The sequence below is a fragment of the Typha angustifolia genome, chromosome 9 (assembly GCF_048772165.1).
Source record: "Typha angustifolia cultivar Huaian chromosome 9, ASM4877216v1, whole genome shotgun sequence".
Classification (NCBI taxonomy): domain Eukaryota; kingdom Viridiplantae; phylum Streptophyta; class Magnoliopsida; order Poales; family Typhaceae; genus Typha; species Typha angustifolia.
In genome coordinates, this window is record NC_133247.1 from 8,386,069 (window position 1) to 8,411,630 (window position 25,562).

The following is a 25,562-nucleotide window of genomic DNA, read 5'->3' on the forward strand; positions in this document are numbered from 1 at the left end:
AATGTTATTTCTGTAAGATTGGATTAGTATATACTGGAGCAATATTCATCAACAAAACTACCCATTTGTAACAATTTGTTAGCTGCTAATATGTTGAACAAATATGAGGAAGTATTGATAATCATCATTTGATTGTGGCATATTGCCGTAATATTAGTCTATGTCATTCATCATGCCTAGTAGAACATGTAGGTCCAACTTTTTTTACAAATAGAACCTTTTGAAATTTTAAATTTGTCTTATATTTGAACTCCTACTCAACAAGTATCCTAGAGTGTCGATTTTATTTTTATTTTGAAGAAGTCTAAATATGTAAAGGAAATGACCTGTATGTCTCCTCAATGTACTGGAGTATCGTGTCTGGTATAGTATTTGATGCAATGCCAAGAGTGTAGAAGTATCTGTTCATCCTTGCTGTGAGTTCTTGCATCCGTATCACAGAGTGTGATCACAGAAAGTCTCTTTGAGGAATTAGCAAAATTTATTTCCTTGTAGCTTGTTATATGAAATCCATTTGTCTCAATATAAAACTTGCATGGATTTTCCAAGTGCTTTTGTTTTTTTTTCTTTTTTTTCGAATATGTTAATCTCTTTAAGCATTCTATATATGTATTTAATCATGTTTAAGCCATCATTTGTGCTTGCTAGTCCTTTTGCTTTTGTATGTATTTTGTAGTCATGTTTGCAATTTAAATTGTGGACAAGTTTATATGTTGGCGAGTACTATATTTTGATGACATTGTTAAATTGATTATTCTAGGATTGAATTGATCTAGGAGCTGGGAGAAGAAATTTAGAAATCTACAGTTTTCAGTAAAGATAGGTCTGAAAATAAGTATTATCAAATGCAATTTTGTCAAATCAAGGTGAAAAGGAGTTACCAAAATTGATCGCATGTCAGACAATTAGGAAATGTCTTGCTTTTGCCAAGATAAGAAAAAGTTGAGTGCTAGTAAGTGGAGAATATTGAGATAAATGAATGAGGTTAATAAAAGGGAGAATAAATGATTGATTGTATTGACAGAAGTTAGGAAATGCAAATATGATGAGAAGATTTGGACATGTCTAACAAAAATAACCTAGAGGATGTGTCACATCCATATATATTCCACTTCTTTCTTTGACTAGATTCTTGCTATTTCCCTTCTGTTTACAATGAGCACGGACAATGCAGACACTTATGAGTTGGTTTATAAGGAAATATATTTTTATGTATATTTATTTTTTATACATTTATAATTACTATTATTCAAATTTTGCTATTGGTTTCAGTTGTTCTTTCGATCTCCCCAACAAACAAATAAGTTTTGGGAGTTTCAGGATTTTCCAACTATTTATACTTTGGTTTCCATGTTATAAGTTCATTGATCCTTTTCTAATATGTAAGGAACTTAAGAAAATTACTAAAACTTACTGAAGAGTTAGAAATAGAAAAAAACTAATAGCCACAAGTAATTCGAGAGATTGACATAACATTATGAAAATAGTCAAATGGTGGCCAATTGTGACTAAGCAGAGATGAGAAGAGGAGAGTTGGTGTGATTGGGAAAGAGATGTGCTGCATTATTATATAATTTTAAGTTGCATTGAAGATGATATTATGGAACATATTTTTAACCTCTTACGAGCAGAATTTAGCCTTGTGGAAGAACATATTATCAAAATTCATTTCAATAACATTTAATATGACAATGCCGAAATGGGAGTTCCGTCAAATAGAAAAGCAAAAATTCGAAGCAGGAGATGAAATCACGGATAATCTTGCAGAGAATGCCAAGTTAACTTTACAACATATATACTCAAGTTAGAGAAGTCAAAATCAACACATGCATCTAGAAATCTGGCACTCACCCTATGATGCATAACACTAGGCATTAATTTTATAGAAAGACTTCAACCATGTGCTAATTGATTAACATAGGCCGACATATGATCTAGAAATCTAGCACTCACCATAAGTATTTTTTTCTTTTTATTTTAGCATATATTTTACTTTGTGAAACTAAATAATAAATTAAGATTTTCTTGCTCATGTCAAGATGACTTTCACTCTTGCGAAGTAAGAAAGACATGCGTTCAAGATTTTCTTTTGCGAAGTATGTCTTTTATATGTTGGCATTTGAACGCATGTCAATGCTGTTTGAATGAGGTCTAATATACCTGCTGAATTTGCTTTATTTTAACTTTGATCTTTGATTTTTTGGCACAATTGATCTTCCATAAGCAGTGCATCTTGACTAAACATATGAATCTAGTTTGTATAATTTGAATACAAGAGATTCTGTCCATGAATTTGCCATTACAAAATAACTGCTCTAATAGCCTCCAACATGAATCATGGAAGATATCTTGCACAAAATATAGGACAAGTTTAGGGCAAGATGATTTGGATGCATGAAACAAGGACCTAACAACAGCTTTGATATGTTGTTTGGTGGTTTCTTAAAGCTCACTCTACTATTTGTTTGGTGGTTTCTTAATGGTCAGGTTTGAGTCAATAACAGATGAGAAACCCAATCCGTTAAATTTCAGAACCAAAAAAAAGGATATTGACCTGTTTCAGCCAATGTGAGCATGTTATGTGTATCAATCGAAACACGTTGGGCAAAATGGTTGATGTGAGGTCAAAAGGCACATGTTTCATCTGATCCAGCTGGTACTAGGCAAAAACAAGAAGAGAAAGCTGGTTTGGACTTGGGTGTCGTTTAGTTTGTATTTTAGTTCCACAATTGAAACTACTAAGCAAATTTTGTAAGGTAATTCCTAGGGGTTAAAGCGGGTTCGGGTCAGGTCAATTTCACCCTAACACGAACACGACCTGATTAATAAATGGTTTTATTTAGTAGACACGAACACGACCTGATTATTAAACGGGTAACATGACATGACTCATCTAACCCATTTAATAAACGGGTTGTGTTAACACGACACGATAACATGACCCGTTTAACTCGTTTAATAAACAGGTCGTGTTAACACGACACGATAACACGACCCGTCTAACCCTTTTATCCTATATAAAATTTAATATTTATTAATTTCTCCAATATAAATAGTGTATTATACAAAAATAACATATCTCTAACTCAAAACTCATACAACATATAAATTATAATTTTAATAATTCACCATAACACAAATCCATACAACAAGTTTTAGTTCCAACTCTCAAATCTAACAATCCTTTAATAATTAGAACAAATTTTAAAGTTTACAATCCATTACAAATTACAAATAGTTTAAAATAAATAAATAATTATTGTCCAAAGATCATGACCCTGTCAAAAAGATAAAAAAGAATGTAAATAACTAAGATATAAGATAGAGAGAGACTCTCATATTAACAAACATCAATATTAAATATACAAGAGATAGACAGGGAGAAACATAATATAAAAATTATAATAAAAAAGTACATGATCAAAACTTAGATTATAATTGATCTTTTTTTTAATGGTTACCAAAGATCTCAGGCTAAATTGTACCTTGGAATTGTTCATCCTCTTTAACTGATAGCCTTACATCCTTTGCAGCAACCTCAATTTTTTTTATTGTCTCATCTACCGAATGCACTGAGCCAAGTTTCATTTTCTGTTTGCCGTCGATTTGGAAAAATTAGCTTACAGTAGAAAATGATAGAGATAAAAGTAGAAATCAGAATTTGAAATACCTGCTTCTGAAAAAGACCAGACAAATCTAGGTCAGTGGACATTGCTATAAGTTGGAAAGCATTGATAAACCTCTCAGATTCATCATTTTCAATTGCAAACAAAGGCTTGTAATCCTCTCGAAACCATCCATCATCGAGAATCTCTGCTATTGTACCCCGCTATTGTGAGAAAGAATGTAAGCTTCTTTCTTAACTAAAGAGATGCATCATTTTCCTATGGAAGAAAATAAATCTCATGAAGCTTGAAGTATACTTCAAAAGGATTTCTGAAGGTACTCTTATAGGAAATGGATCCAAAATCCTGGAAATAAGCTTCCTTTGCGGGGCAGTGAATCATTCCGGGAATGTATATTTAGCTCCAGAAATCTTTATGGAATGTAACAATAATCTTAATTAGAAAAACTTCATAGTGGCTAAGTAATTATTCAGTAAAATCATAACACATCTGTTGAAAAGTATACCTTCCTGTACAGGTTCATCAGGCTGCGATCATTGAATGGTAGATAATTGGCAAGCAGTTCGAAAAGAATCACCCTGCAAGACCATAAAGCAGCAGCTGCGCCTACATATGCTTCTTTGAATTCATCAATTAGCATTATTCCTCCGATATTGTTGACAACCGATGAACAAAATGAATGAAATAATCTGCACAAAAAGATGAGTAGTACTGTAAGCATGTTATCAAGATGATCAATCAATAAACAAATAAGCAATAGCAAATAATTTCATGATACTCAAAACTGGAATTTTACCAAGAGAAGCACAGAGCTGTAAATGGTCGAAATATTTTGGAAAAAAAAGAAAAGAAAAACCAACGGACACCAAGAATAATAACTAATTATATCTGTATAGGTACTACTTGTCTGATGAACCTTGAACCTTAAGATGTTTTACATACAAATAAGCACAATGAGAGATGATTAAGTATTTACCAACTATAACAGTGTCCAAATCACACATATATGTCTATCTCCTATGAAAACATCATAAAGACATAAAATCAATATTACTAGTAGATGCATTTGGATTCAGAAATAAGGTAAAGTACACATATATGTCCATCTCCTAAAAAACATCATAAAGATATAAACCAAGGAAATACCTATAAAAAAAGGTGATGAGGTCTCGGCAAGCACGGCAGCGATTGCAGTGAAGGCGATAGGTAGCGGTAGGCAGCGGCGGCGGTGAGGCTTAGGGCAGATGGGGAAGAGATCTGATGAGGGTGAAGGGGGTTGGAGAGATTTGGACAGAGAGGAGGTGTATGTGGAAGGCACTCGAACGGAGGCGGAGATGGGGGTGGGAACCAGGAGGTACCGCAGACGGAATCTATTGGAGGGATTCGGAGAGAGAGGAGGTGCAGAGACACCGTAGATGGATGCTAGGGAACTCTCGGGGCAAACGGCAGGTGGAGGCGCGATGAGGCGGTTGGACTTCTGGAGAGTGAGGAGGTAGGTAGCGGCGGTCGGAGAGATTGGAGAGAGAGGAGGCAGGCACAGCAAATTTTTTTGCCCTTTTGGTGAGATGAGGCAGCTGGAGAGTGGAGAGTGGAGAGAACCGATTTAGGTTTTAGAGTTAAATTACCTTATATATATGGGTTAGTGGGTTGGCGGGTTGATCTGACCCGACCCGATCCGACCCGTATACTTAAACGGGTCAGCTATATAAACCCAAATACGACCCAACTATAAAACATGTTAGATGGGTTGACCCATTTACGATCCGAACCCGATTAAGAGTCGGGTTATCGGGTCGGGTCAAGATTTGCCACCCCTAGTAATTCCTTGACTCAAATATTAGCAGAAAAACTAAGAAGTCTTATTCCCTGATAAGGACTCACTTTTGTCTTATACTTCCTTTACTAGGACATCTCCTTTTCTTCTTGAGAGAAAGAGTCTTGATTTTCTGGTTGTCTTCAAAATTTTGTTTTCCTATCTTACGTCAAGAGATATGAGAGAACAATTAGAGGTTGAATTCAAAAGGATAAATAAGAAAATGTGGAAGAAAGAGAAAATGATGAGTTAATGGTTCTCCAATTTCTCGACAATTTGGTTTACTTCCTGTTGCTGAAGTCGACAGAATATTAAATGGTGTTTGGCTTGGATCATTCTACTCATCAGCCAAAGCATTTTGTAGACTGTAGCTCTGAACCTTAGTATATATCTAATGGTTTCTTTTCGGTCCATGTATAATTCCCATCATTGGTGTCATCTATACATGAACCATGTCTTTTTCTGTTAATTAGTATATAGCTATAGAGAACTTCAAATCTGATAAAAGGCATGGAAAGATTGAACTCTTTTAACTGCTTTTTAACCCACTGCAATTCTGTGTGTATTATTCTCCATAACTGACATAGTAATCCTACAGTAGTTTTATGTCATGATCAGAGCTCCAGGAATGCGGCATACTGGCATATTGATTTTCCTTGAAAAGTTCATATTTGATATATTGGAACTTTACCATCCAATTTTTTTTTTCAGAATTTTATAGATTTTATGGGACATCTTGATTATTTGTTAATTAATTCGCTACTGCACAGAAATTGGAGAAAGAGAAAGCTGAAGAATGAGGATGGTTGTCAAATGTTTTCCTGATGTCATTGATTACCTCCTGCTTTGTGTCTTTGCAATGAGCATACTCAATTATTACAAACTACAAATTGGAACATCCTTCACACAAATGATATCTTCCCTCTGATAAATCATGGCCAAGAAAAATTAGAGCCTTTTATTGTTTTATCTTGCTTGCTTTTCTTGCAATTATTAAATCTAATTGAAAAGTTGTAAACATGCTTTGTCAGTTTAGGTGACATTGGATATTCCTTTCTGATACTGCAGGTATCACCCAGCAAATTACTAGGTTATGTATGATAATTTGTTTTATCAAAGTGGTTTTAAATATTGCTTGTTCATTAGTTATGTGATTGTTCTTGTTATGGAACTAGCTTAAAGAATAGATCATAAAATTGGAAAGTTATGGTGATGACAATTCAAAAGATGAGGCTACAATATTGAGGGTGACTGGTGCCACCGTGTTTGAATGGCAGGATTATAAGTTGGTGAGTGCCTTTTTTTGGCCCATTTTGATCATTTGGTCTCTCGAGATTGCATTTTTCTATAGCCAATTAGGATAGTGCTAAGTTGGTTAAAGAGTTTAATGTTATATGGATGTTTTCAGATTTGAATCCTAGCAACATCAGTTTAATTGAGACCATTAAATTTTCACTTCTCTCTCTTAAAAAACAATTTTCTTTTTATTGGAATAAGATATTCTTCATAATTTAGAACTTTAAGATTCGACAATTTCCTTCCCGTGAGGATCATTGTAGCATATTTTAAAGTTTCTAAGTCTTAACTGCACTTTGTAGAGCACCACTTTTCTTGATGAATCTACTGGAGTCGTATGAAGATTGTTCATGTCAGTTCTCTAATCAATAGAGTAATTTTTTCTCTTCTTTTTTTTTTCATCTTTTAATTTTCAATTGTCGACACCTTTGGTTTGTTATCCTCCTTCAATCAACAGGTTAGATAAAAACTACTATGGTTCTTGATGCTGTGCTGCATTAGCGGATCATAGATTGCATGTCAATGTATTAGGAACGATATTTCTTCTTGATGCCATTAAGATTACATACCCCACTATTCTGGATGGTGCGCAATTGGGACTTGTTTTTTTTTTTTTTTTCTCTTTCAAAGAGAGTCTATGGGTTTCTATTAGTCCTTCTTAAGTAGGCTGGAAAGTAAGGATAAACCGAAATGCGCACCGACCACACCTGCAAAGCTGCCATCACTAGTCATCTAGTGAAGATTGGTAGGTTCTCCATGCGCTTTCACAAGAAAAGTTACAACGAATAGAGCATTGAATACATCAAGCATATCTGTAGGCCATAGCTTGTTTCGTGACCATTCAGTCAGGATATTACTTTGGAAAATTTATATTTAACACCCCACCTGTTCACCTATTTGTGGTTTACATCTTGCATTTTCAATATTTACAAATTGAGCAATATGTTTTACTAAATATTTGCAATGCAAAGTACCCTACCCAACCCGAAATATTCTTACAAAAATTACTAACCCAAAATGCCTTACCCAAGCTAAGGAGAAAGTAGGTCGGCGGAGAGAACACACTTTTATTTTTAGCCGGATCCGATTTGCTCTCTCTTGCTTTTAAATTTTGTCAAGACAAAGTCTCGTGCTCTAAGAAAGAAGAAGATAGGGGCATTTTCAATATTTTAAAAAATAATGGTTTGTAGTTGACAAAATATTTTCATCTGCCCAACAGTATTATTATTAATCTAGCTCTCACCCTAAGATTAAGGTGAAGCGAAGCGTGGTGATTCTTACTATCCGTGCTAAGTTTGAGTCCAAGTTATCTTGAGTCAGCAAGCCGATTGAGTCGGACATGTCTGAGTCATTTCCTATTTGCATTTAAGATTTATTTGCTTATTGCATGAGTCGGGTCCATGTAAGGTTCAATGAACAAAGTTATTAATTATTTTAGTTGGGTCCTATCTAAATCGGCTAATTGAGTTGTGTCAAGTTGGGTTAGCCTCCAATACAAAATGTGGAGCAAAACTTAGCCTGGTTATCAGCTTGAGTCTAGCCTAGTCTCTCTCCCACCTCGTTCCTCCTCCCTTCTGCCTAAACCTTAATCCTAATCTTCCCTAGTCTAGACAAATCCGTTTGGGCCCAATCTCGGGTTGCATAATGGCCTTTTACTTAAATTTTGCGATCGTTTTAGTAATTATTTCAAATTTTTGGAGCTTTATGTTAAACCATTTCTTTCAGATCCAAACCATCGAAATATTTTGAACATCCTTCAAGATTTTGTTTTCATGTTCTTTGAGAGATATTCTCCTTCAATTGTAGTATTTCATTGTCATTTTGTTACCATTTTCAATTTGTGACAAAAAGGAGTTGGTGTAAGGGGAGAATTGATATTTGATGTATATATATATATATATATATATATATATATATATATATATATTTGATGACCTTTGAAATTGTATGTCATATACATTGAATCGATCTATCATGTCTAACTTTTTTGCTTGCATATTTTATGATATATTTGTTATACATGTTTGTTACTTGACTAGATACATATTGATTTATATTATGTGATCATGTCACGTTTGAATCTTCAGTTTTTGAACATGTATGCTGAAATCTGAGTTTATTTTCAAGCTAAAATTGCTGATTTTCTGAAATTAAAATTACTGAATTTCTTAAATCTATTTTTCTGGATTTATTAATTTCTGAATTTCTGGAAATCTGAAATTTAATTTTGAATTGCTGAAATTTCCGAAATCTAAAATTTGTTTTGAATTGCTGAAATTTCTGGAAATCCGAAAACTGAAATGCATGATTTCAAATCTGAAAAGTAGTGAATGTCTTTTGAACCTGAGCTCTATTGAAATTTTTTCTAGAACTTGAGTAATAGTTGGATTTTGTTGAACCTGGCTATTAGGAGGCTTATGAATATGTTTATTACTCAGTTTTGTATAAACCCTAAGTGTTTAATTCTATGTTTTGATATACTTCGACTTGAGAAAATTATTTTTTTTTGACCTAATAGGCTATAGCCTCTGTTTCATTGAAACTTTAAAAAGCGGTAATCTGATACGATTCAATCCATATTGGCTCCATGCATGACATTGGGTTCATTGGGATGAGTCTATTTATCTAGTTGAGTTTGTTAGAAGCAATAAAATCATTTTTGCCGGGGGCGCGTTCGAACGTAGGGGCAGCGTTTGAACGGGGGGTGCGAACACCTGTATCATGTTCACAAAAACATAGAACGTAAATGGCGCATTTAAATGGAATTGGGCCGTTCAAACACCTGCACAACGTTCGCATCGATAGAGAACGTAAATTCTGCATTCGAACGTGATTGGGCGTGTTTGAACGCACCGTGGCGAAAGTGTGGATTTTGTTAGGGTTGTTTGAAATTGTTTAATTTAGTTGATGAATTCTTAGGGTGAGCCTCTATATATATGTGGAGGAGACCCTAATTGGGGTCTTATGATGATATTGAAATTGGCTTTGCTTTTATCTCTTTCTCTACTTGTCTCTAGCCATTGACGCCCTCTACCACCTCACTTCTTCCACCGCTCAAATCTTTGGTCAGCCTCTTCTAGCTTTTAACCTCCCTCTTCTACAACAACTTCTCCCCCTTCACATCAAGAACTAAACCTAGCATCTATCTAGCTATTGGTGGGTTATCAAGCTAGGATCTAATTGACCTTTGACCACTGTTTAGTCGATATCTTAAGATCTAACCGTCCAAATCTCGTGATCTTGGATTTGTTGGAAAGCTCTCTCTAGGAGCAACAATATATCCAAAATTTAGGAGGATCCAACAGTTAGATTATTTGTAGATTAGACTAGTTTGTAACAACTAGTATCAGAACCAACTTTCCTAGGACCATTATGGCTACCACAAGATCAAAGGCAGCTAAGAAAGTAAGTGAGGCGTGGAGACAGATGATAGGTTCTCGTACCAAAGATAGGCTACGAAACGATTCCTTCAAGATCTGGATGTATTACAGAAATTAGTCCGTGCAACCATAGGAAAATATTCGCCAAATATTCTCTGGTAGTCAGAAAATTATGAAACCAAGTAAATTAGATTTGTAACTTCCGAATCTACAACTTTCGTATTTACGCCCTTCGCATATTCGAACTACAATTGGGACGAAAATATGAAATAATGCAGTTGATGGTGGTGGTGATGGGTGGAGTGGATGTTAGAGTTATGGATGGGTATGGAGATGAAGGTGGATGGTGGATGTGATTAAGGGATATAGATGAAGGGAACAAAGTGGTTGAGATCCTAAAGAAGAGGGGTGACTCTATAGACGAGCGAGATTAGAAGTTAGGAGAAACCTTACCAACGGTAGAGGTGGAAGGATGGTGAAGAGGGAGGAGGAAAAGAGTCTAGAGAGAAGATAGGAGGCAAGAAATCAATAATTCAATTACATAAAAAATTTGATTGCCATCCATATATTTAAGAGGCTAGCCAACAAGTCCTAAAACAATAAGTAACTCTAATTCTATAGGGTTCTCGTCGATCGCGTTCGAATGCGTGCGCCTGATCGCGTTCGAACGCACAAAAGACGTTTTCTATATGTGCGAACACGATGTAGGCGTTCAAACTCGTCCGACCGCATTCGAACGCACAATATGCGTTCTCTATATTTGCGAACCTAATGCAGGCGTTCGCAAGGGCGTTCGAATGCGACCCCACCTGCGTTCGAATGCGACCTACAGAAATTTTATTTTAATAAAAATAAACAACTAATGCAATAAGAAAAGATCCTAACTAAGTGTATCAGCCCACCACGCTTCCCCCACCTCAAGGTGAAAAGTCAGAAAAACGCTCCAAAATGTTAGTCTCCAACTCCCATATCGCCTCATCAAATGGTTTGCTAAGCCACTCAACTGGAATCTCCATCTCCAATCTGGTACCATGTTGTCGTCGGTGCCTAGCAAGTACATGTATTGGCTTTACGATCTCTATCTCCTCCAATAGCTCCGGTAGAACTGATCCAACGACCTCATGTTTTCCAATCTGCTCCCTCAGTAATGAAACATGGAAGATAGGATACACTCTCGACCCATCCGGTAGTTCCAAACGATATGCAACCGGAACAATACGTTCTAACACCCAAAAAGAACCAAAGTAGCGATAAGCTAACTTTTGGTTACGCATCGGACACAAGGTCATCTGTCGATATGGTTGCACCCTCACAAACACCCAATTGCCGATGTTGAACTCTTGCTCCCTTTGGCTATAAACTTGCTTCATGCAGTTTCGAGCAAGTTTCAGATGAGCACGCAACCTCCTCAATTTGGCGTCTCTATCCATCAACGCTAAGTCCACCTCTGTCCGATCTATAGAGGCCACTAGATCATAAGCGCGTAACGTTGGAGCCATGCATCCATACACCACCTCAAATGGAGTCATGCTAATGCTGCTATGGTAGGCGGTGTTGTAAGACCACTCCACCTACAGTAAGAACTCTAATCATCGTCTTGGCATCTCTCCAACAAAGCACCTCAAGTACTGCTAATGCTTCGATTGACCACCTCGGTTTGGCCGTTCGTCTATGGATGGTAGGCCGAACTGAAGTTCAATCGAGTCCCTTGCAATCTAAAAAACTCAATCCAAAAGTTGCTCATAGATACACGATCACGATCTGAGACAATCGTGTATGACATGCCATGTAATCGAGCAACATCTCTAACAAAAATTTCAGCCATCGACTTGGCTGAAAACGGATGTGATAATACCGAAAAGTGCGCATACTTGCTCAATCTGTCAACCACCACAAAGATAACAGAATAACCACGTACTAGCGGATGGCCCTCTATGAAGTCCATAGAAATGTCTTCCCAAACACGGTCCAATATAGGTAAAGGTTGTAGTAATTCAACCGGTTTCAATATGGTTGCCTCAGCCCTTTGACAGACTTCGTAAGCACGGACAAAACTCCTCACATCCCGTCTCAATCCTGGCCACGTGCAACTCTGAGATATCCTCCTATAAGTCCTTAAGACATCCTCATGACTAGCCTCTAGAGTTTGGTGAAAGTGCTCTAATAATTTATGCTGCAATCCATCATTTGCGGGCACCTGAATGCATCCGCGGTCTTGATGGCGCTCCGGATCATCCATCACCTCCTATAACAATCTCAAATTATCTGGGTTAGATGTACATGTATACCTTAGCTCGTCAAGAAAGTGGAAGGTAGGAGAAGAATATGTTGTAAGCTCGGCGGTATCGGGTTGGCGCGATAGTGTATCCATCGTTCTATTTTCTGTTCCCTTCTTATATTGGATTTCATAATCATACCCCAACAACTTTGTGATCCATCTTTGCTGTGCTAGAGTGTGTATGTGCTGTATAATAAAGTATTGAAGGCTTCTTTGATCGGTTCGAATAATGAATCGTCTACCGATCAAATAAAGCCTCCACTTTGTCACCGCATGCAGAATTGCCAACATCTCCCTCTTATAAGTCGATATTTGTTGAGATTTTTGTGATAAAGCCTTGCTAAGATAGGCAACGGGACGTTCTCCTTGCATTAGTACAGCTCTTATGCCAATATCCGACCCATCACATTCCACAATGAACTCTTCGGTGAAGTCTGGTAGCGCTAAAACGGGTGCTGTCGTCATTACTATTTTTAATTTTTTAAAAGCTGAAGTGGCTTCATCCGTCCATATAAAAGAGTCCTTATTCAACAAAAAAGTAAGAAGAGCAGCGATCTTGCCAGATTCGACGATAAATCATCGACAATATCCGGTCAGCCCCAAAAATCCTCTCAATCCGGTGGTATTAGTAGGAATATGCCAAGCGGTTATACATGCAACCTTTTGAGGATCTGCTGCTACACCATCTGCTGAAATGATGCGACCTAAATACTCCACTTTTGGTACTCTCCATAGGCACTTGGACTTCTTGATCTTCAATTGGTTTTGCTTCAACAAATTCAGCACGTCCTCCAAATGCCGCCAATGCTCCAATTCAGTCCTACTATACACCAAAATGTTGTCAAAAAATACCAAGACATACCTTCGCAATAGAGGCCAAAATATATCATTCATGAGGCTTTGAAAGGTAGCTGGAGCATTGGTGAGACCAAAAGGCATCACCCGGAACTCGTAGTGCCCGTTCGGAGTCTGAAAATGTAGTTTTGTGCACATCCACCGGGTGAACTCTAATTTGATGATATCCGGCCCTCAAATCAAGCTTGTTGAATGTACGCCTCTTGGTAAATTCATAATTGTACTATTTGTTATGCCCAAATTATTAAATGTTAATATTTTATTTTAACTAATTAATGTATTTTAGTTATTTGTAGACTTTGATCAATTGAATCTCACTTAATCACTAAAAATGGTCAAATTTGAGCTCAAACTAGAATTAGACTTAGCCATTACTAACGAACTGAATCTACCTCTCATCTTTCAAGTCATGCTTAAGTCAAACCATGATCCACTAATCACTTTCTTCTTAAATCAGAATGAGTCAAAATTTCTTCTTTTTTTTATCAAGCAACAGGATTTTAGCAATCAAATCTATAACAAGTTGCAGAATTTTAGCAAAATATCTTCACCTAATGCAGCAGATTTTTATTTCCAATTTAGACAAAATTTCTGTAACAACCCAAAAAAAAAAAAAAAAAAAAAATTATTTTGCATGGGCACGACGTGGCCGGCCACAGTGTGACCGGCCTCGTGCCCATGCAGTGGGGCTGCGTGGGGGAGGTGCCACGCACCCCCCCCCTTCGCGTCGCCGCAACCAACCGGCTGCGGCCATCTGGCAGCGGCGGGCCCCAGCGCCGCCACAGCCACCGCCAACCTCCCACCGCCTTCCCTCTCTCTCTTTAAATCTCTCTCTCTCTCTCTCTCTCTCTCTCTCTCTCTGGATGCTCTCTCTCTATCTCTCTCTCTCTCTCTCGCCGAGGCCGGTCGTCGCCGTCGCCACCTCCTCGAGCGCCGGTGAGCTCCTCTCTCTCTCTCTCTCCCTCTCTCTCTCTCTCTCTTTCTTGCCCGAGGGTGGGCTCGTCAGAGCCGAGCCACCGGCGAGAGGCCGGCCGCTGGCTGGCCAGCAGCGGCCGGTGCCCTCCCCGCCGGCACGGGTCCGCAACCTCCTCCCTCACCTCCTCTCTTTCTTCTCTTCCTCTTCTCTTCTTCGTCTTCTTCTTCTTTCTTCTTTCTTTCTTTCTTTCTTTCTTTCTTTCTTTCTTTTTCTCCTTCTTCCTCAGCTCCTCTTTTCTCTTTCTGCACAGTGTTGGGCTCGGCCCAGCACTGTAGCAGACAGTGCTGGGCCGAGCCCAGCACTGATGGCAGTTGTAATTAAATTATTAATTAATTAGTTTATTTATGTTATTTATTTAAGTATTTTGCTTCTTAATTAATGCAAATAGATTATTTAGACATTAACTATTTTAATAATATTATATATCCTTCAATGTAATTTTATTAATGATAATTTTTATAATTAATGATTAATTAGGCATAAATATAGGTAATACTTATATTTATTTATTTACTTACTTATATGTATATTAGATTAATAGATAAATTTGTAAATTATAATTATTAGATTTATATTCTAATATTCTTATGATATACATTTTTTAAGTAATTCTATTAATTTATTATACATTATTATTTTGTAACAAAGAAGATAATGGCTACATAGTCCCTAATTAATCAAGATATAATTTAATTATAATTAGGTTTTTATCTATATTTATATTTTATTTATAATAAAAATCTAGCCAATTATAAAAATAAGTAGAAATTCTAAAATCTAATAAATCATCATATTTTACTCGAACGGATTATAATGGGATAAACAACTAACTTTATGTTACTTAAACATTTTCAGACGATCCCGAACCCCTTATTTGAGACCCCGTGGACCTTGCTAGCGATGAGTGTCACTCGGTTACCTGACGGACGTGAGAGATGCGTGGTTTGTATCTTCTGATCAGACGGTGAGTGGTCTTATCCCCTAGATCCCTTTCTCAAATTAGGTTATATTATATATTATGTACATGCATGTTTTGGCCTCCAGCATGATTATATGACTTTATCTAGAGATGATTACCGTCGAGCATATTTTTATCATGCATGTAATTAGGCTGATCTTTGATATAAGTATGATAATGATAAATAAGGATGGTTGGAGATGATTATACTGTTATGGTTTTATGTCGAGATGATTTCTAGTATGAGTGTGCATGTGATAGACTAGCGAGAGTATGCATGTGTTGGATACATGGTTGGAGACTACATTGCAGCATTTTTCTCTTGATTCCTGTTCCACCTAAATTCCTATTATGCATTGACTCGTTATTGTACTGGATATATGCATATGATCTGTCATTTAAAAAGAAAGCATGAAATATGATTGATAGGATAGTTGATAGAAAGCGTGGGGATACCCGAGTAGGCGCCAGGGTTAGGGGTACCTGGATTGATGATTATGGTCGCTGATATGCGATATCTCGTGGCCCATGTCCAAGGTCAGTTGAGTCTGTGCGCACAGACAATCGGACACATGTCGTTCGCCAGGGCATATGTGGCGAGTTATCCTCACGAGGTTTCTATCAACTATGTGGGGTGCCCGGTCTGGATGGATGTTGATACCTTTAGCGGATGGCAGGGTATGGTTATATTTGAGATACTCGCGGATGGCAGAGTATGCTCGGAGCCTTTGGACATGATGTTGAGACCGGGTACCGGGTGTTGACTGTGCACAGTGGTCTAGTATGATGATATTATACCGAGATGTCGGTGATGATCGTGATGTTGAGAAATGCATATGATTTCATTATCATTCGGTTACCTGATTATCGAGTGGTCAATATGCATCATATATGGTTGCATTTGATATCATAGCATAGTCATGATCGGCATGCATCATGTGTCATATTTGAGAGAGAGTTATGATGATAGATGACATGGAGATTTGTTTACTCATGGTCGAGGATTATATACTTTTATCAGTTATGACGTGTTATCTACTTTTCATTTATATATTATTGAGGATACATTCATATACTCATACATGACATCATACTGCTTTCTGATTCATATTATCCAGTACATGATTTACTCTCTGTTTGGCATCACTGATTCGGGGTAAGGTCTATTCACTGAGCCTTTTGCTCATGACTCTCTTTATTTCTTTTCTAACCCCCTCAGATATGTGGTACGTGATAGCGACTTGAGAAGATATTTTAGAGCGATGATGAGGTGAGCTATAGATACGAGATGGTATAGATGATAGTTTATATAGAAATCGAGTTGTACCAATATTTGATATTTGTACTCTTTTGTATTAGACAATGATTTGTATAATACAGGTCGAATCATAGTGTACCCTTATATTAGTTATTTTAGTTGTATCTTGATGGTTTGTTGTGGCCTGTGTGGGTCCTGCCAGATTATGTAGCGGTCTAGTGTATATTATTGTGGACTTTGATATTCATATGTTAACAGGTTTATTTGGTTAAGAGTATGATTTATTTGGTGATGGATTATGTGATCATGGATATGTTAGCAGGTGTTATTTGATGATGTCATGAACGTATGTGCACAGGATATGTTACCTGTCGCGTGCGCCGCGCGTGCCGTGTGGGCGCATGTGCGTGCACGTGCCCGTGCCGGGCGGGGGCGTTACAATTTTAGTAATACTTGCAGTAGTAAACAAATTTCAAATTCCTATTTGAGCAGCAATTGCAGCCAAGTAAATTACCTACCTAATGCGGTAGATTTCTAATATATTTCATATAGATTTTCACTAGATTTCATGCACATATTTAGCAGATTTCAAACACAATCACAACAGATTTCCAACCGAGCAGATTTTCATGCTCCAAGAAGTCTATAAATAAAGGGGTTAAGAGCTAGAGAAAAATGTCTTTTCTTGTGTATTTTCTGTTAAGTTTTTTTTTTAAGGAGTTGTAGTTTAAAATTCGGCATTTAAACTTGTAATTGTTTCAATTCAATTGGCAACAATAGAGCACATTCGAAGAAATTTTAATCTTTGTAAGTCAGCAAAGTTCATATTCCGATCTTCTGTTAGCGTAATCTCTTGTTTTTGGATTTGGATTTTGTTTTTGAAAGAAATATTCTGCAACTCTCTAGTGCTAAATCTCATGTTTATTTTTATTCAAATTGTGTTATTAACTACTAAAATAAATTTATATTTTTCTTAAGGTTGAAGATGAAGCTTGTTGACAACATATTTCTTTCATTCTAAATCTCTTATGTGTTCTTAATTGCTAAATAGGTTTTTCTTTGTTCTACTTTAAATTTGTTGTTTAGAATTTAGATATTAGGTGTTTTTCTTAAAAAGGATACATCAAATGATTTAAAATTCTTACTCCATATTTTCTAAAAATGAAGGAAGAACGTAATTTTTATGAAAATTGAATTGTTCATTCAAAGATAATCTTCCGATCTACTGGTGATTGATTTCTTGGTGAATCATAGAAAAAGAAGAGATTTATATTATCTAATAGAAATGTGTTATTTACAAGTGGATTCCAAAACTTTATTTCTCACACCTAATTAAAAATAATTTGCAAGAAGGTTTTCTTTCTCCATAAATCTCCTAAACCCATTTTCCAACTAGGTTAAAATTTTTTTAAGATTTTCAAACACTTTAAGTTTTCAAACAAGTTCTCGTGGGATCGATACCTTGCTTACCGATCTACTCCATAGACTTGTGCACTTGTGATTGTTACTTAATTTGTCACAACAAATTTTTGGCGTCGTTGTTGGGGACTTGTGTTGAAAACTGTTTTGAATTATTCTAATAGAAACCAAAGAATGACAAAGGATTGTGCTTGAAGAAAAGAAAATTGCTTAAAAATTACTCTCAATGGAGTAATTGCTAACCGGTGGACTCGATTGGAAGGTTTGAATTTTCTTAACCCTACCCACGAATCTCTTATCAGTGGGTTCTGAACTGATTCTGTGTGATTATTTGTGCATTTATATTTGCATAAAATATTTAGTAAGGGGACAAACCTCACTAAGATAAAGAGTGGATTTAATCACCACATCCTTGCCCACTTAAGTTAATCATCCCCTTTCATTTTAAAACCCAAGCCAAACATCTAACTTAAAATCAAGTAGACGTCGGCCAAAGGATTTCACATAGCACATAGGAACCTCTCGAAAAGAGTTATCTTTTGGTAAGTCTAGGGAGCAACTTCCAAATTACAATGTCTAGGTAAGTTCTGTCAAAAAGGAGAGCCGTACTGAGGCGCCTAAGGGAACTAGTATTCTGAAGAGGCTAGCGCCCACCAGTATTCCTAGGAACTTACCTGGTTGTGTTTTGGTAGGCCTTAACTAGTAATCCTCTAGCTTACTCTGAAAGGGAGTAGGAGCTGTCTAATTAGAAGAGAAATGATTCTCTACAAGATTAGAATTGAAAAAAAATAATTTGCTTACTCTCATATTATAGTTTAAAAACACAAACTATTGACTATGATTTGCTTCGTAAGATTTGTATTTGTGAAGCCTTTTTAAAAACTTAGAAATTGGTTGGGTTCAAGATAGTTCAGGTCGGCTTGCTAGGGAAGAAATGACTAAAAACCATCAATCGGTTCATGATGATACCATAACTTTACAAGAGCGATTTGCCCCTAATGGAACCCAACCTTCAAATGCATTGTGTTACCTAACACTAATGCAACTCATTTTGAATTGAAACCTGCCATCCTTTAATTGCTTCCTACCTTTTTATGGTAAGAAAAATGAGGATCCATACTCTCATATTGATGAATTCTTTGATATTTATTCAACATTCAAATTTCAAAACTTTTCTGATGAATCTGTTGGGCTAAGAATCCATACTCTCATATTTCTATGCCAGTACCATGCACACTACAATGGTTTGCCATTCCTTAGGGTATTAAGATGGGTTCAATGAACAAGTGAATGCCCTAAATCAATTTAGAAAGCCATTCAATAGTCCTTACTTTGAAACATACAATCCGAATTGGTGAAATCACCCCAATTTTTCTTGAAGGCCACAGCAACCTCAAATAAACCAAGGATGACCTCCAGGATTTGACCAATTTTGTCCTCCTACTCAGCTTGTCTCTTATGCCCCTCCTTTTAATTAATTGATTATAGTACCTCAGCAACAATCATCCAACTTAAAAGCGATGATAGAGAAATTTATCACTGGAACTAATGGTAATTTGCAAAGAATAGAATCTACCAATATACAAAATTCTCAAGCCATTTCTCAGATTCAACATCAAGTGGGTCAGTTAGCATCTAAGGTTAGTGCGAGAGAACAAGAAAAATTTCCTAGTTAACCCATTCCTAACCCAAAGGGCCAATATGAGGTTAGCCAACCATCCACCTCAGGTGTGCACAACGAATAAGTTCAATCAGTCATTACCCTTAGGTTTGGAAAACTAATCAACAATAAGGTTGAAGTGCCAAATCATGAAAAATCTGTCTCAGAGGGTGAAGAAATCTATGTCCTGCAAAATAATCATGATAGTTCATTTGGAACTATAACCTTTGACTCTAGCAACCCAAGTTAGTCTCTACCTAAGTCTAGAAATTCATCTGAGCAGACTTTTATTCCCAAAGCACCATTTCCCCAAAGACTAACTCAAGCTAAAGTAGGAACAAACTTTAGTGAGATGATATAATTGATTAATCAAGTTGAAATTAACATTCCATTACTCGATGCCATCAAGCAAGTTCCTGCTTATGCCAAATTTTTGAAGATCTTTGCACTCAGAAAAGAAAATCAAAAGTGCAAAAGAAGGCATTCCTAGCTGAGCAAGTAAGCTCAATCATCCAAAACAACATTCCACCTAAGTTTAAATATCCATGTTGTCCTACTATTTTGTGTGTCATTGGCAATCATGTCATTGATAAAGCCCTTTTGGATTTAGGTGCAAGTGTTAATCTTTTGCTGTATTTAGTTTACAAGCAATTAGGTTTTGGAGAGTTGAAGCTAACTCAAATTAGACTGTCTTTGGCAGATCGTCCTATCAAATATCCTCGAGGCATCATTGAGGATGTTTTGATTAAGGTAGACAAGTTTATTTTTCCTGTAAATTTCATAATCCTTGATATTGAACTTGTCCAAAACCCGAGCAATCATATCCCTATGATCTTAGGAAGGCCATTCCTAGCCACTGCTAATGCAGTCATTCACTGTCAAAATGGGATTATGAAACTGTCTTTGGCAATATGACTGTTGAATTAAATATTTTTGATGTTAGCCATCAACCTCCTAAAACTGATGATGTTTTTGAGGTTGACATAATTGAAGGCCTATTAGAGAGCATAAATGAGCAGACAAATGTTGAGGATCCTTTAGAAAAGTGTCTTTTACATTTTGATGGTGATTTTGATTGGGAAACTTCTTTTGAGGAGGTCAATGCATTGTTAAAATCTGCATCTCTTTTGGATTTTAATAAATGGCAGCCCAAGATTGAACTTCTTCCATTACCTTCACCTCTAACTCCTCCGTCCATCATAGAACCTCTAAAGTTAGATCTTAAATCACTACCTGATACTCTTAAATATATGTTTTTAGGCTCTTCTGAAACCCTTCATGTTATTATAGCATCTGATTTGAGTAAGAAACAGGAGGAAAAACTTGTGAGTATCTTAAAAGAATACAAGGAAGCTATAGGATGGACCATAGCTGATATCGAGGGAATTAGTCCTGATGTGGTTATGCATCGAATCATTTAGAGGAAAATGCAAAAAAAATCTTGTAAACTACATAGGAGGTTAAATCCTATGATGAAGGATATTGTTAGAGCTAAAGTGCTAAAATTATTAGATGCAAGTATTATCTACCTAATTTTGGATAGTGCATGGGAGAGTCCAATTCATGTTGTGCTTAAGAAGTCTGGCATTACAGTAGTTTAGAATAAGAACGATGAGTTAGTACCCACTCGTGTTCAAACAGGGTGGCGTGTTTGCATTGACTACCGAAAATTTAATCTTGTAACTAGGAAGGATCATTTTCCCCTTCCTTTCATTGATAAGATGCTTGAAAGGTTAGCCAGACATGCTTATTATTGTTTTTTAGATGGTTATTCTGGCTATAATCAAATCCCTATAGCACCTGAGGATCAAGAGAAGACCATATTTACTTGCCCCTTTGGAACATTTGCTTATCGTCGCATGCCCTTTGGGTTATGCAATGCTCCTGGTACCTTTCAAAGGTGCATGATTAGCATATTCTCAGATATGGTAGAACGGTTCTTACAAGTTTTTATGGATGACTTTTCTGTCTTTGGATTATCATTTGATGAATTCTTGCACCACCTGTCTCTAGTCTTAGAAAGGTGCAAAGAGAAAAGCCTAGTGCTTAATTGGAAAAAATGTCACTTTATGGTGAAGAAAGGAATTGTTCTAGGACATATTATTTTTAAAGATGGGATCGAAGTCGATAAGGCTAAAGTTGACTTAATTTTTTACCTTCTATCACCTCGGACTGTGAAGGAAATTTGATCATTTTTTAGTCATGCGGGTTTTTACCGACGATTTATTAAGGATTTCAATAAGATATCACGACTTTTATGTAATTTACTAGCTAAGGATTCTCAATTTGTCTTTAATGAAGAATGTCTTAAGGCTTTTCAACGGTTAAAAACTGAATTAACTTTTGCTCCTATCATTCAACCACCAAATTGGGATGAGCCTTTTGAGATTATGTGAGATGCATCTGACTATGCAATTGAGCGGTTTTAGGACAACGGGTTAATAGGTTACCACATGTGATCTATTATGCTAGTAAAACCAAAACCCTGAATGATGCATAACTAAATTATTCCACTACTGAGAAAGAGTTGTTAGTAGTTGTGTTTGCTTTATACAAATTTAGATCCTACCTCTTTAGGGTCTAAAGTCATCATCTATTCTAATTATGCAGCACTTATGTACCTTCTATCTAAAAAGGATGCTTAAAGCCCGTTTAATTCGTTGGATTCTGTTGCTACAAGAATTTGATCTTGAAATTAGAGACAAGAAAGGAAATTAGAGACAAGAAAGGTTCTGAAAATGTTGTCGCAGATCACTTATCTAGGCTTATCCTCGAATCATCTTATGAATCCAAACCAATATCTGAATCTTTTCCTGATGAGTAGCTAATAAGTGCTTCTTAGCTACCATGATATGCTGATATTGTCAACTATCTTGCTGTTGGTCAAATGCCTCCACATTGGACCAAGCAAGATAAGTCCAAATTTTTAACTGAGGTCAAGTTCTTTTTCTCGAATGACCTATACTTGTATAAGTATTGCCCAGATCAAATCATTAGGAGATGTGTCTGATGATGCTTTTATAAAATCATTTCTTTTTGTCATGATCAAGCCTGTGGGGGTCATTTTAGCTCTAAAAAGACTACTGCGAAAATTTTGCAATGTGGGTTTTATTGGCCCTCCATCTTTCGTGATGTTCATGAGTATTGCAAAGTTTGTGAGAGATGTCAAAGACTAGGGAGTATTTCAAAGAGGAACATGATGCCGCTCAATCCGATTTTAATTGTTGAAATTTTTGATGTTTGGGGTATAGATTTCATAGAACCATTTCCAAATTCTTTTGGTTATGAGTACATTCTTATTGCTGTAGATTATGTTTCAAAATGGGTTGAAGCTATAGCTTGTAGAACAAATGATCACAAAGTTGTAATCAAGTTTTTGAAAGACAATGTTTTTGCTCGTTTAGTACGTTGCATGCCATTATAAGGGATAGGGGGAAACATTTTTGCAATCAAGTTTTTAAAGGACTTATGCTTAAATATTCTGTCATGCATAAGGTTGCCACTCCCTATCATCCCCAAACTAGCAGCCAGGTCGAGATATCCAATAGAGAGATCAAAAGAATTTTGGAGAAGACGGTTAACCCCACTAGGAAAGATTGGTCCTTAAGGCTTAGTGATGTATTGTGGGTATATTGGACTGCATTTAAAACTCTTATTGGGATGTCCCCATATCGAATTGTGTTTGGTAAGGCTTGTCACCTTCGTATAGAGTTAGAACATTGAGCTTATTGGGCGATTAAGCAACTCAATTTTAATCTTGATAAGGCAGGTGCTCATAGGAAATTATAATTGAATGAGCTAGAAGAAATTAGAAATGATGCTTATGACTATGCTAAAAGCTATAAGGATAAAATGAAACAATATCATGATAAACATATTTTGAGAAAATCATTTAGTCTTGGTTAGAAAGTCCTACTTTATAATTTGCGTTTACATCTTTTTCCTGGGAAATTGAGAAGTAAGTGGACGAGCCCTTTAATAATACACACTGTTTATCCTTATGGAGCTGTCGAGATTGAAAACCCTAAAAATAGTGAGGTATTTAAGGTGAATGGTCAAAGGCTTAAACCATTTTTAGAATTGCGCAATCGAGAAGTGGAAGAAGCACTTCTAGAAGATCCTAATTATCAAGACTGATCTCTATATCTGCTAGAGATTATTTTTGTACATTGTTAATTGACTTTTTATTTTTATTATTATATGTACAGTATTTGACGGGAGGAAGCTTGTGTGGTGGTATTTAGTAGAGTCAATTTGGTTAGAAAGCGAGGATCAAACACAAAGTGATGTTTTGATTAAGCGAAGCATAAATCCTATTTTCTTCATTCTATTTTTATACACTTATTTTTAAAAAAAAACTAATGGGACATGTGTTTTAGTAATGCAATCCTCAGAATGTAGTCTTGTTACCATTATGTTTCTGAAATAAATGTGAGGATCAGTATAAAATATCTAGTATTCTTAGTAATTCTCGATCTATCATCATAGAGTTTCATGCTAATTATTCAGGAGAAATTTTCAGATCACATGTAGGTTGAATGTATAATATGCTACTGATAAATATATCAAGTTGATTGAAATGCAAAAAGGTATAATTGATGTTAGAGTAATAGTCTCTCTACTGAGTAACTGGGCCTTCGCATAACCACTCGGGAAGTGTTCACGTCAAAAAGCAGAGTTACCATCTCTAATTCATGGTTGTTAGTTGTATACTGCCTTTTTGGTTCGAGATGTGATGCCCGAGGGGTGCCTCATCACCGAGTGGTTAAATCCACCGGTAGAATCCTCGCTATAAAATCCATCTAGAAAGCAAGATAACACTAGCATTGCTCAACCATAAAATTTCAAGTTAAGTTAATAAGAAAATTAAGATCGTAATAAACATATTATACATATATACCTTGGTGTTCCAGTGTGATTCAGATTTAGATTTATCTCCTTGTGTTTAATTGCAGCATGCTTTTCTATTATGATTTTGGGAGAATGAAGAGAATGAATAGTTTTAATAAGGTTAGAATGTAAATTAATGCTAAATGAGAAGATAATTAGATACCTTGCCTACATTTTTGAGATTGATTGACTCTAGCTATGTTTGCTTTGTGAAAATTTACTAGTATTTACCTATGTATATTCTTATTATGAGGTCTTGAGGGTAATTGCAAAGTTTGAGATTTGCAGATCTGAGTGGATGTAATTGTTAGTATTCGTAGATTAATTTTGCTAAATGTTGTTACATAATCAATAAGGAGCAAAATTTTAGGTGATTTTATTGTTTTCTTTTCAAGTTTTTTTAATTACTTGAGTCTTGTATTTTCTTTCTTTTATTTTGTTTAATTGACTTAATGAATTTTGTGAGTAAATTCACTACAAACCCTCATGAGACACAACTCGTCCACTAGTGGAAGCTAGGGGTTTAAAGACTTGTTGCATATGCTAAATACAATCATGATGCCTGCGAAAGTGACTTAGAATTTTATTTTATTTCCGAATTCTTCGTTCTTCTATTTTGCTCGAGGACTAGCAAAAATCTTGGTTTGGGGGTATTTGTTAAATTCATAATTGTAATATTTGTTATGCCCAAATTGTTAAATGTTAATATTTTATTTTAACTAATTAATGTATTTTAGTTATATGTAGATTTTTGATCAATTGAATCTCATTTAATTACTAAAAGTGGTCAAATTTGGGCTCAAACCAAAATTAGACTTAGCCACTACTAACCAACTGAATCTACCTCTCATCTTTCAAGTCATGCTTAAGTCAAACTATGATCCACTAATCACTTTCTTCCTTATCTAAATTAGAATAAGTCAAAGTTCCTTCTTTTTTTATCAAGCAATAGATTTTTAGCAATCAAATCTATATCACATTGTAGAATTTTAGCAAGAAATCTTCACCTAACGCAGCAGATTTTCATTTCCAATTCAGGCAAAATTTTAGCAATAATTAGAGTAGTAAACAAATTTCAAATTCCTATTTGAGCAGTAATTCTCGCCAAGCAAATTACCTACCTAATACGGCAGATTTCTAACATATTTCATAC

General features: G+C 36.0%; 1 protein-coding gene and 1 pseudogene across 1 annotated transcript; one reads left to right on the forward strand and one right to left on the reverse strand.

Moving 5' to 3' along the window:
* Positions 1 to 3,270: 3,270 nt before the first annotated feature.
* Positions 3,271 to 4,266, reverse strand: LOC140766884 (CBL-interacting serine/threonine-protein kinase 21-like). Its single transcript, XM_073106556.1, has 4 exons — positions 4,132 to 4,266; positions 3,671 to 3,829; positions 3,486 to 3,591; positions 3,271 to 3,278 (listed from the first exon to the last, which is right to left on the reverse strand). The coding sequence occupies exons 1-4, from the start codon at positions 4,264 to 4,266 to the stop codon at positions 3,271 to 3,273; spliced, it is 408 nt and encodes a 135-aa protein (XP_072962657.1).
* A 15,113-nt stretch (positions 4,267 to 19,379) lies between these two features.
* On the forward strand, positions 19,380 to 23,242 carry LOC140766885 (uncharacterized; annotated as a pseudogene).
* Positions 23,243 to 25,562: the final 2,320 nt, after the last annotated feature.

Bases quoted from the DNA above. Each gene is read 5' to 3' on its own strand.
- LOC140766884 (XM_073106556.1), bottom strand. From the start codon at position 4,266: ATGCTAATTGATGAATTCAAAGAAGCATATGTAGGCGCAGCTGCTGCT. The intron at 3,830-4,131 runs GTATACTTTTCA...TTCTCACAATAG, and splicing joins TGATGAACCTGTACAGGAAG to CGGGGTACAATAGCAGAGAT. The intron at 3,592-3,670 runs GTATTTCAAATT...GACGGCAAACAG, and splicing joins CTGGTCTTTTTCAGAAGCAG to AAAATGAAACTTGGCTCAGT.